This window comes from Carassius gibelio, chromosome B6 (assembly GCF_023724105.1).
Source record: "Carassius gibelio isolate Cgi1373 ecotype wild population from Czech Republic chromosome B6, carGib1.2-hapl.c, whole genome shotgun sequence".
Lineage (NCBI taxonomy): Eukaryota > Metazoa > Chordata > Actinopteri > Cypriniformes > Cyprinidae > Carassius > Carassius gibelio.
In genome coordinates, this window is record NC_068401.1 from 24,855,551 (window position 1) to 24,868,308 (window position 12,758).

At 37.1% G+C, this 12,758-nt stretch overlaps 2 protein-coding genes across 5 annotated transcripts in view; both read right to left on the minus strand.

The window, feature by feature from the left end:
* Positions 1–245: 245 nt before the first annotated feature.
* LOC127959074 (uncharacterized) lies at positions 246–8,467 on the minus strand. The gene is made up of 4 exons (XM_052558063.1): positions 8,138–8,467; positions 4,379–6,704; positions 2,398–2,474; positions 246–885 (listed from the first exon to the last, which is right to left on the minus strand). Exons 2-4 carry the CDS (start codon positions 6,690–6,692, stop codon positions 796–798), a joined length of 2,481 nt encoding a protein of 826 aa, XP_052414023.1. The 5' UTR covers positions 6,693–6,704; positions 8,138–8,467; the 3' UTR covers positions 246–795.
* A 608-nt stretch (positions 8,468–9,075) lies between these two features.
* The window catches only part of LOC127959075 (paralemmin-3), a 36,405-nt gene continuing 32,722 nt past the window's right edge, over positions 9,076–12,758 (minus strand). For 3 of the 4 annotated variants that reach the window (XM_052558064.1, XM_052558068.1, XM_052558066.1), the window contains 3 exons: positions 12,418–12,448; positions 11,454–11,513; positions 9,076–11,282 (listed from right to left, as the gene is read on the minus strand). In XM_052558064.1, the coding sequence (XP_052414024.1) occupies positions 10,342–11,282; positions 11,454–11,513; positions 12,418–12,448 (1,032 nt within the window). In that variant the 3' untranslated portion in view covers positions 9,076–10,341. The remainder of the gene's footprint in view (positions 11,283–11,453; positions 11,514–12,417; positions 12,449–12,758) is intronic. The other variant, XM_052558067.1, reaches the window with a different exon arrangement.

The following is a 12,758-nucleotide window of genomic DNA, read 5'->3' on the forward strand; positions in this document are numbered from 1 at the left end:
GCACTGGCTGAGTGTGCAGAAGCTTAGAACGGACTGTGACGTCACTGAACAAGCAAAGGGCTTTTGTATGGAAGCTGAATGGAATGCTTGAACGCAGCCCTCTTTAATTGTTATTTGAAAATCAAAGCCTTGGATATGGCGTAAGCATTACATCCTGGTCATTGTGCCCATTATCTAGTTTCGGACTCCAAGAGCCAAACCTCTATCACAATAACAATGAGTCACATTCGCAAATGACCAAAAAGGCTGATTAACAAGATTTTATTTATTTTATCATTCATCAATAAAGCCTTTTCCCAGTATAATTTAGCTTTTCTAATGAGTAATTAAATGTCTATCAAATAATGTTAATTTAAATATAATTCGTATGTAATCTTACAGAATTCCAGGCTTTTAGACTGTTTTATTACCATGAGATGAGCAGCTATGTGAATATAAACATTTGTATAACTAAATCAGAAAATTACATTCAAAATGACAATCATTACACTGAAATCATTTGAGCTCATGTAAAAAAAAAAAAAAAAAACCTTACCATTAACACCAGTTTGGCTAATTTGGTTTTTACACAGTGTGTGTTATGGAATATCAGATTGGATAACCAACTCGCAGTGTCTTTTTGAGGCAATTGATGCTCTTTATCCACCCATAATGGCACGTGGCACTCAAACTGGTTTCCTTTAACACATCAGAGGGGTTTCTAGGAAAACTGATCATTTGTTCATACGCTTTATTTTAGTCTGATACACTTGCTCCATAATGTATATGTCAGGATGCTGTAGCTGGTTTTCAGTCTCAGTCGTCATCGTCCACACGGCCGTTCACCATCCCTGACTCCCAGCGCTCCAGTAATGGATTTTTCTGCCTCGGGATCTTTACCGTTTTCTGTATTTATCAGAACATTAGAATAAGAACATTAGTAGGTGCATTTGAAATTGAATGCTTTTAGCTCACATAACATAGGCATACACTCTCAGAAAAAAGGTACAAAATAACCTTTCGGAAGGTACAAAAATGTAATGTACACTTTAGGTGCTAAAATATACATTTAGGGTACTTAAATGCACCCTTTAGTGTTAAATAAGGTACATTATATGTACCTTTTTAAAGGGTTCCATCCCAGTTTTAAAGTGAAAGTGTTGAAAGACTGAAAGACTAATTTAATCAAAATTAAAATTGTCATCGTTGACTAAACCATGCGTTGTTTTAAACCAATTTGACATTTTTCCTCAATGAAGGAGATATTTTAAAGAATGTCTTGACTGCTGTTTTCCTAAGAATGAAACCAAAGGGTGACCAGAGACTGTCAGCCTCCAAAAAGCATCACTAAAGTGGTCTTCTAAAGGCAAATTGAGTTGTTATGCATTGAAAATTGTCTCAAATTTCATTCATATTTGCACACATTCAAATATGGCACATAAGATTTGATGTCAATTGTGCCAAATATTGTAACTGGTTCTCACATGTCACACAAGTGCTCACAGCCCACAAATTTGAATATGCGCACATTCAAATAAGTACATTTAAGTTCGATTTGAGAAGTGAATACATTTGACTTTCACTTAATAACAACGTAAAGGTATGTAATATATTGCACAATCCTGACTTTTTTTGGTCAGGTTTGGAGTTTGACAGCCCCTGGTTATCATTCATTTGTTCTATCTGAGAGAACAGAGTGAACTTCCTGTCTAATGTCTCCTTTTTGCGTCTGACAAATGAAAGTCATAAAAGTTTGGAATGACATTTGGGTGAAAAAACGATGACAGACTTTTCATTTGGTGGTGAATTATTCCTATAAATGGGAAAAATAACCAGGAGCAGCACATGCAATTTTAACTTCCTCCTATATCAAGGTAGGCACTTTACTCTAAGCAAACGAGACCTGAGGTGAACTGAAAAAAAACCTTTGTCCTCAGATAAAGGCTTTCACTTGGCAACACCTATTGGTTTTGATTGTGTTGGTAACATTATACCTCCCTGGCTGAGGCGAATGATTCAGTGCTAATAGTCATAATCTTGATTCTAAAGAATGCAGCTAGTATGAACTCTGTTCTGAACTCTCATCATATGAAGTAAGATAAGCTACTTTTTCAGCAGAGTCACATTTAAGTGTGTGCAGTTGTGTTTGCACAGGGAGTGTGACTGAGACTTTGATACTCCTTTGATTACCTATTGAAAGGTTGAAGAGCTTTGGTATCTGTAAAAACCCCTATTCATGGACTATCAAATTATAAATTTGAACCTCAGACATTTGGGTTATCACCAGCTCAAACCTTTAATCGCAATGTTACCAACACCAGCATAACTGAACAATACACATTTAGTCACAGAAAAGAATATAGTTAAGGACACAAACGATGCTTTTTTTAAAAGAGACTCAAACAAAAAGTCCTCTACCTCTGACAGTTGTCTTTGTTCTTCATCAGCTTGGGGCGGAGGCCACGTTAAGTCCAGTTTTCCAGTGGATTGACGCACTATAAGCAGAAGATGCGTAAGTGTATGTAATGATAATACATTAATGTACTGGATGTTCAAAATAATCACTGAGTGAGAAAACAACAAAGTACAGACAAATAATTCTTATAGTATCATTTTATATTTCTTAAAAAAAAGAAAAAAGAACTATAATAATTTAAAGTATTAAAACATATTAAAATTTAGATGAGAAACATGAATGAGGTTTGCCCAAATATAGCAGAACATAGAATATATATATATATATACATATATATATATATATATATATATATATATATACATATACACATACATATATACATATACATATATACATATACATATATATATATATATATACATATACATATATATATATATATATATATACATATACATATATATATATATACATATACATATATATACATATATACATATATATATATATATATAATATACATATATATATATATATATAATATATATATATATATATATATATATATATATATATATATAATTTCTTTAATATATATTACTCAAATATTTACTAATGGAACGGAGCCCCAGTTCACACAAGTCACTTCTATTGCACTTCTATCACATTAGTATAAAGTTATGACACCGGCAATACTGGGCTATAACTATTAGCTGCCCTTACAAAAATGTACCATGGTTACCGCAGTTTCCTCAAAATTACCATTGTTAATAAAAGTTATTGATATTGCAGTAAAGCTAAATTCATATTGGCCATCATCATTCAAGGAAGAAGATAAATGACAGAATTATTCTGAAAACATTTCACTCTATAAGAAGGTGATACTGCATAAATTTAGATTTTATAGCAGGAAAAATAAATGTACTATAACATTTTGGCAGAAATTGTTATGCTGGATAATTGTAAAGGATTGCTCTTCTGAGTAATCAGAAAAGGATATAATATAAGGATTATAATGCATATACCTTTTCAGAACACAGTACTTTTATCCATACTTTGCTCATGTCAGTACATTTGACTAATAACACTGAAATTTCAATATCCGGTTTATGTTAGTACTGGTGACATAACCCCATATTAGCATTTTTGCTATTTGTTTGTTCGCTGCCATGGTGAAGCACAAACTACTAGCTTACAGTCAAATGATAGTATAGTTACATTTCCCTCTACACACACATATAAGATTATTAGATTCACACTGTTAAATAATAATTCACAAGTGTTGAGTTTTGCCAGTGTTGCTTTTTTTAAGGTTTCCCATAGTGCAAATAGTCAAGCATTGTGCTAGCAATGCCAGGGTCACGGATCTGATGTTTAGCCTTCAAATTAATAGTTTTTTTTTTTTTTTAGGATTTGTTAGATATGCCATGTGTTCCTTGCATATGTATCCTCTGTTTATACATTCTCTCTATGTAGCATCTTCTCTTGTAGCTAAGGAGTAGCGAGTGATGCTAGCAATGCAAAGATTATCGATTTGTTTGCAGGCAATGGATAACCTGATAAAATGTTTATTTTGAATACAACAGAATTTGAATGACAAATGTGTCTTTGTATGTGTCCAGAAGCTTAAATGTTTGTGTATGGTGTTAACAATGCAGAAGTCATTTATTTGGTTTTCAGTGAATGCATGAACTGTATATTGAATGCTACATAAGTTTATTACGTTTTTATTTACATTTATTCAGTGGCCTGCCCACAATAAATTCCCCTTCTGGTATGATTTTGGTGCCCATGTACCATGATTTCTAATGAGGTCACTGCATTTATTAATTTAACACCCAATATATACCATCCTTATCTTCAATATGTTCTTTTCCACCTACAAACATGAAAGGAACACTGGTGTGACTGACGTCTTCAGTTGATTTGAACTGCTCTGTAAACCAAAACAGAACTTTCACATGCTGCTTACAGACTCACCTGACGTGGTGGTGGTGAACGTCTCTGATTGGCGGCCTGTTGGAGTCTGTTGAGGTGGAGGAAACTCTTGGCTAGAGGTTCCCCTTAACTCTCTCACTCTAACCTCCCTCCTCAAATCCATTCCTGTTCCTCTTCCTTCTTCTGTATGTGTGGCTGCTCCTCCATAAAGACTGTTTCTCTGTCTCTGCAGTTCTCGTTCCCTTTCCTTTGCCTCCTTGATGTCCAGCTCCACCTGAGGCTGCAGAGTCATAGAAGAACGGAGCTTAAAGAAAGGGTTCTCCCTCACTAAACTCGAGTCTTCATCTTCAGTCACTTTTAAATTTGGACCTTGTCTTGCACTGACAGGCTCGGCAGAAGTTCTTGAACCTGTTGAATTCTTCGGCCTCACGGATCCTCCATCTGTGCATGAGGTTGTCTTATAACCTCCATTTGGTCCTCCTATGGTTGTGGGAATAGCATTGGCCTCTATGATGATTATCTGGCCCTTGATTCCTTCAGTTAGACCAGGTCCTCGAGCAGAAGGCAGGTTGCCATTGGTGGCTCCATACTGGGTCGTAACTGGTGGGGTGGGAGAATTTTGTGAGAATTGCATTAGGAGTTGTTTAACATCAACAGTAGAATCAGCTTCCTGTATTCCAGCAGCAGACTCTACGGTGGCAGATCTTCTGCTAATGGTTGCCACCGATTCCTTCAGCTCTTGGAATGACTCAAAAAGCTGCTTTTTGTCTTGAAGCTGTACCTCTGTTCCCTTATCATAGAAACCAGGTAGTCGGCCCAGTTCAACCAGAACCTTCTCCCTCTCTGTCTCAGCACTAATTTCCTTCTGCATCTTCTTTCCAGCAAACTGCCGGTCTTTGTCGTGGCTCGGGTTGGGTCTTATCTGAGGGTCCTGGGATAGAATAGGCTTTCTCACTGGAATTTCCACAAACTCATTAGTCCTGTCAATGGTGTCGCACAGTCCTCGAGAACGCCGTAGACTCTGCTCTCTCTTCATGGTTAAACGGATCTCCCTCTCAATGGGAGTTTCGTTAGGTGGAGATTCAGAGAGCTGAGGAGCATCATTATCATGGCCCTCCAAGACATCTGTTGTGCTGCTGGGGGAGAAATCAGCGGATACGCCACTGTCGCTCTGGCTGTCATCAAAATGATCCACCTGCATTCTGTTGACTTTCCCTTCTCCCAGATGAGGCTTTGTGTTTGACTGGGACTCTGCTCTCTGCCCGTTGTTTTCCCGTTCCTGTCTTTGATCTTTAACCTCCCCCAGCTGCTTTCCTTCGGTCCCACCTGTTTCTGTGAAACACACTGTTTGCTTTCGCTCTTCAATTGTTTCACTGCTCTCTCTCTCCTCCCTTTTACTCTCCCTCCTCCCCTGTGGCATTACCAATGACTCTTTCACTTCAGTAGAGATACAAGCTGAGTTACCTTCCTCCTGATTGGTTGGCTCGTCTGCAATGGTTTCTAAGGGTGGAGCAACACCACACACCTGTTGCCCCTCCTCATTCTCATTCAGACCGCTTGGGCTGCTTACCTCAGGCTCCCCCTGCTGGATGTTCTCAGCATTAAACACAGGTTCAGTCATGGATTCACTTTGGGTGCTTGATAAAGGTTCGGTCTCAGTGAGAAGACTTTTTGAAGAGCTTGTGGAATACAGTAGGTTTGATGGTTCATCACAATGACTGTCCTGTCTCACCCACTGCTCTTTGGTGGTGGTGAAGTCCACAGGTTTGCAGCTTAAATTTTGCTCTTCACTGTTTTCTGATAGGAACACAATCGAGTCCGAGACACCATGTGACTCAAGCTCATGTCCCTCTTTTTCACAGGCTTCCTTTGGTATTTGTGGTGAGGCTTTGTCTGCCTGTGTTATGGTAACTCCAGCTGTCTGAACATCTTCACTGGTATCAGTGTTTTCCTTCACCTCATCCTGAATCTCATTGGCCTGACACGCATTCCTCTCTGGTTGGATATCTTCTTCCAGTCCTGGCACTAGTGGCCACTCTTGATTACCATTTGGGTCATTTTCAACTGTCCTGCTCAAGACTTCCTCTGTTGCCTCAATGTCTCCATCCACTGGTGAGGAGGTGGGGTGATTGTGAGGTTGAGGTGGAAAACTGCTATCAACTGCTGTCCCACTAATAGCTTCTTTGTCCTTGTTTTTCATGTCTTGGGAGTCTATGGCCGTGTTTTTATCTTGCTCCATATGATCTTGTGTGACTGCTGTTTCCCTATCATCAGTTAAGTGGGTTTTTTCTTCTTTATTACTGCATTCATCCTGGAATTCAGATTTCTGAGGGCAAGTCACAGAATCTGTTTCCATTTTGCAATATATCTGTGTAAAATAAATGGCAAAACACGTTATACAATAACAGAATGACAAGCGAGAAGCAGGCATCCTTTATTTGATTGAACTGGTTATTAACAAAGTTGTTTCTTATTGATTTTCTCACCCATTCTTCATTGTTATAGCATAGAGGAGGGAACCCTGAAGACCTTTTCTTTGTGAAGGAAACACTTATAGTTTTTTTTTTTTTTTTTTTCTGATTTAGGAAACTATAATCAGCTTATGTTTCAATCCCAGTAGCTCAGGAAGGCTCATACTAAATTGAGTTGTAGTGTGAATGCATGGAATCTTTTTCACCGTTGCAGTCTGTTGCTTTTGGGTTTTTGCTTCACAATTTTTTGACCTCTAAGTCTTAATCAAATGCATAAGGTTATTTATTCTTTAAAGCATATGCCTCCAGTCAGAATAAATGTCTTTTCACATTAATCTTTTTTTTTCTTCTTTATATCAGTCTATAGACAAGGCTATAGCATTTTTTTTTTTTTACTCAAAATTAACTTAAAAAATTTTTTTTCTTGTTTTGCTATAATGTCATTGTCTTGTGCATTGATCCATACTGCTTTTTTTCCCATATTGGCACATGTGACTGTGCCAAGAATGATTAACAAAGAATGATTAACAAAGTTATTAAAGTTAGAAAAACATTAAACGGTGTGCAGGGTCAGAAGTGGAACTTTTTCCACCTTCACAGTCGATGAAGTTTATCTCTATTCTTTAGAAAGTGAAAGTTTAACCAGCTCTTCTCAGAATCATATTTACCTAAATACAAAATCAGACATCCATGCAAGTCGGTTAATATTTTTTTTTGTTGACAACGAGTTGATCATTCTCAAAATAACATTTGGACACCATATTGCATTTTCCACTGGACGTTAAAGAAACACAAAGACTTAAAGGTGTGTCATAGCATAATGCTAAATACATAAGGAGCAGATTAATACTGTTTAATCGGATTATACTATGGGCATGAGTGACAAAACAACATGGAAAGTCTGATACAGCAATAGTGGGGCACTCTTAGTGTTTCTTATGAATTATAGAAGACACGCAAACTATATAATTACAGTCAAGAATGAATTTCAAAGGAATGTAAAATACTGTTGTGAAAATTAAAATATTAAGTATATAAACAAAATCCAAGTAGCACAAAATCTATTTTTAGCAACAGTATACTAAAAACCGCTGTCAGCATCCATAAATCTCAAGACTCTTCTCTTATGAATAGCTGTCACTTAAGGATAAGTGCACTTCTTTCACTTAAAGTGCACTAGTAATGTGGAAGGCTTTAAATAAAATAATCCTGCAATATCTTACTGATGAGCCCAAGTTTAAATTCCTGACAATGTAACACAATGAGTTAAAGAGCAACATGTATTACATGACCCATTCATAAAACTAGATGAAAAGGAAAATAGGCCTACCAGCCGATGTGATGAAAGAAAGGATGGAAGGTCAGCTGAACGACACAAACACCTGAAATCATCCACCAAGATGTTTTGAAGTGTGCCCCTCTCACCTTATTCCTGTTCTTTCCCTGGTTTCCTTCTCTATTTAACTCTCTCTCTCTCTGTGTGTGTGTGTGTGTACACCTCCACCCTCTGCTTAGTAATCAAGGTTAAAATCTATGCAGTTCATTTCTCTCCTTCTTCCACACTGCACTAAAGCTGTTGAGAACATCATGGGCCTTGCCTCACTAATCCAAAGAGCTTTAATGACTGAAGGGGATCTCTTTATGCAGAACTTTTAGATTCATACACAATAATGCAAGATCTACATGTTACTTTAATACTTTACAATACGTTTTAATGTTTACATTAGTTAGTGCATTAGGTATCATGAACTAACAATGAACAATAACTTTACAGTATTTATTAATGTTAGGATACATATACAAATACATTGTCATTTCAGTTAGCATTAGCTAATTTATTATGCATTGAACATGAGTTAACTATGAAAGATGGCAAATTTAAGCAGAATTATCTTTTTAATTAATCTGGTTAATAAATGCTTGTTCATGATACTGAGTGCATTAACTCGTGTTGATGAATTGAAAACTTACTGTAAAGTGCAATGTAGCAGCATAATATATAAATATGGAAACGGTTGAAGCTATTGAATATTTAAACATCAGCACTGAAACACTGAATATACAATATTCTTTTTCATGTTTCATGATAAAAGGTCTGGTGCCATTGTTTTTTAACGGTGTTACTATTTGATTCTCTTTTATACTTTTATAGATAACTTTCAAAAGGGTACTGTTTTATCCTTATGTTGACAGCATATACATCCACATTATATACCTTCTAAACTATTTATTGTTTCAATCTATTTTATAAGAAAAACATAGCCTTGATTCAATTTCATCAGTTTATTAATCTTGCAGCTCTTCCAATGTAAACTTTCGTACAAAATCCTTCCTGCTTTTCATTCAGCTCTTGATTTAAACTGTACAAACAGGCTCTCAGTTAAGGCACTGAGAATTAACATCAAACTTTCTATGCTGAAAAAAAAAAAGGTTCCGGAATTAAACTGAAAACTTTGAATAGTATTGATTACATATAATGGTATGAAACTTGAATCACACACAACTGAAACAGTGTTAATGAGAGACAACAGGAGCAGTCCTTAAAGAAATGTTAGTTGGAGAATGAACCTAAAGTTGTCAAGATTGATAAAGCAGTTTATGCCATATATACTGCACAGAAGTAGATCATGAACAGTTCAAAGGGATAGTTCACCTAAATGTTTTAATTCTGTCATCATTTACTCACCCTCATGTTGTTCCAAACATGCATTTCTTTCTACGGCAGGACAAAATAATTTATATTTATTGAAACAGTCTTTAAATTATCTTGTGTTCTGCAGAAAAAAAAAACTGTTTTCTTTGAAACAACATGAAATGATTTTCATCACAGACATTTGAATTTTGGTCTAAAAACACTTCTGTCGGGCAGTTAAAGGCACTGTAACATTAAAAGCAATTAAAATAAAACTCCGTACACATCAACAATACAAAAAACTCTAAAGATGTTACAGAATGTATAAAATCACAGGAAACCATTCCATCTCTTTGCGGTCTCTTTGATTTGATTCATAAACAAGGCACACAAATGGTTTCTAATAGAGAACGCCTATATTGTACTATTATAGGTTGAGATTTATTAATTACCCATGTGGGTCGATTCCCACGGCACTGAGAAAAACAAAATATTTTTATATGGTAGTGTTAAAACTGTCAAGGCCTCTGTGGGTCGGCAGCCAACGCTCTAGAGTCGCCAGACATAAAAACAGGATCATAATCAGACACCAGAGGCTGGGAAAGCAACCGATGGTGATGACACATCAACAACATCATCATCATGCACACTGAAGCCTTTCCAGTCTTTTCCTGCAAGGCAATGTGCTTCTTCTCACACAGAAGAGTTATGGTGAATTCAATACAGTGAAGGCAATGCAAGTCTTGAAGGCTTCAGTACATCATAAACACTTTTCCGACGTGCTGAACAGCTGAAGATCAAAATATCAATGTCTTGAAATACAAACTCTATATTCAGAGTGAAAGACACGATGAAAAGGAATGGAAAGTAAAAAGAGTGACAGTCAAACGTCAGCAGATTGTTCACATGACTGAACAGCATTGGCAGGTTTTTTGTTTCGGTGCACCTGCGTCCTCTGCTCGATTTGGGCTGGTATCCAGCTGAGCCGCTGCTTTGGAGACGAGGAGAGGCTCTTGTTCGGCACGTTGTTTCTCGGTTTCTGCCTTGGCGTTTGACTCCGCAGTTTCTCCGGCGCCATCCAGTGGAACCTCCTGAAATTGGCTGAGCGAGTTGCGCGTGGCGAGCGTGACCTCCTCGTCTTTTGGGGTTTGCGATTCTGTTGAGTTTGCTTCAACTTTTGGTCTGATTGCTGGAGACGGTTGTGTTGTGGAATACACTGGAACCTGGGCTGCTTCGATAGTGCCATCTACCGTCACATTCTGAGGTTGTGTTTCAGTCGATTCAGGAAGATCTTTCACCTCTTGCTTGAGATCTTGAAGATCTTGTGTCTCACCTTCACCTGCTACATCTGGAAGTATCTCCTCAGCAGGAGGATCTTCAATCACTTCTGACTGTTCTGGGTCAGCAGTAGCTTCCGGATGCTTCTCTGTCTTTTCCTCAGCACCATTTTCTTCTGTGTTTCCAGAAGTGTCTTCATTTGTGGTGTCCACAGTAGGCTCTTGAGCAGCTTTGACCTCTTCTGGGATTTCCTCCCCTTCGTCTGTGAGGATGACTCTTTCTGCTCTAATAATTGCTCCGCCATCATCATCCTCATCTACTCCCTGCCCAGGCTCCGCCTCCTTGAAGCCAAGGAAGGTCATAGTTACTCCACCAGCACTTAGTTCTCCAGCAGGGTGGCTGTTGAAGTCGTTAGCAGAAGCATGTTCGTCCTCTTCTGGACCACTGTGTGACTGATCTCCTTCCACATTTCCGTTAAGAGGTGGTGTGGTGTCGGTTTCTGTTTTAGCACCATTAACAGGTCCTGCTTCCTCCTCGTCGTGATTTTCATTCTGCACAGACTCATCTGCAACAGAAACCAATATTAAACATATTAAAGTGCCATTTGTTGAGTTTGGGAGAGTCTGACAAATGACACTGTACTGTAATCTGATGACCGACACTGTTGGTCTGCATCTGTTGGTGCACTTCTCAAAGTCTAAAGAAAGAACAGTATATAATCACTGATATTTTATACCTTTCTTTTCCTCTTTTCCGTTCTCCAGGATAGGTCCATTAGGGTCCATCTCAGCAACTGCTGTTTGATCAGAAACATTTATGATTGATATTAGTTCAATAGCATTCTATTTAGATGAGACTGTTGCCTTGGAATTATAAGATTATATCTGACATTTTGGTCAACGTTCTGTGACAACTTGTTTACATTATGTGTGTTTTTTATAAGTTAAAACTTTTTATTTAAATAACAGAAAGGTTCTATCTATTATATGGAATTCAAACTTTGAATCTCATTATCTCATAATCACTCAGAATGCAGACAGTCATATAATTCCAAGGTGGCAAGATGATTTGTTAATATTTTAAAAACATGTTCATTACAAAATATTAGGGTCTGTTTAGAAAAAAAAGTATATTATTATATGTCTAAAGTAGATTTGGGAAGCTTTCACAAAAAGTAAAAATTCTGTAACATGCATAAATATTAGTTGTGCTATATATAAAAAGCTGGGCTGCTTAATTTTTTTTTAACAATTTGAAATTTTTGCATTCCTGCTGAATAAAAGTATTCATTATTTCCTGAAAATAAAAGTAAAAGATAAAATAAATAGAAAAACTTGATCCCAAACATTTAGATGCTAGTGTACATAATATACTATTTAATAACATTAATTATAGCTATAAATTGATTACTGGTAATTAATGTTTCATGTTATGTTATAAATTTATAAATATGTTAAGTGTTTGACTTTAAATGAACATTAATCTAGATCAATAAATGCTAATGTTATCAATCTGAACCTTATTGTAAACTCTTACCAACTGAGGAATTAATTAATTTAACTCAGATTCACAACTATTGTCTTGTCAAGGATTCTACTCTTTTGAGTACGCAATAATCAGGTGCAGAAAGCAGACGAGCCTGACGCTGTGTAACTGAAACTGGCAGATGGTTAGCCTGGACACAGGTGGCACACACTCACCTGCTCCCGCCGGCTCCATCACGGCCTCTTCCTAAAGGATGAGCAACAGAGAAAAGGTCAACAGTCATCCTTCGAGACGACACATCACACTCTCATTCTGCTGCTTAATATTTCATTCCATGGTCAAGGCCATGGAACATTTATGGGTGGAAGAGCTCGTCTCTGATCTAGACTAGAGAAGTTTCCTTTCCAAGTTCATTAACATGCACACCAATATCCCAACCGTCTCCCAAACACTGCAGCTTTCTGCTTACAATGTGATTTAGAGAAACACCATAAACCATTTAATGAAGGTCCCTTCATGTGCAGCTCACACGACCGGATGACAAGTATAGCAAATG

Bases quoted from the DNA above. Each gene is read 5' to 3' on its own strand.
- LOC127959074 (XM_052558063.1), bottom strand. From the start codon at position 6,692: ATGGAAACAGATTCTGTGACTTGCCCTCAGAAATCTGAATTCCAGGAT. The intron at 2,475-4,378 runs GTGAGTCTGTAA...TTCTGCTTATAG, and splicing joins GTTCACCACCACCACGTCAG to TGCGTCAATCCACTGGAAAA. The intron at 886-2,397 runs GTAGAGGACTTT...TGATAAATACAG, and splicing joins AACAAAGACAACTGTCAGAG to AAAACGGTAAAGATCCCGAG.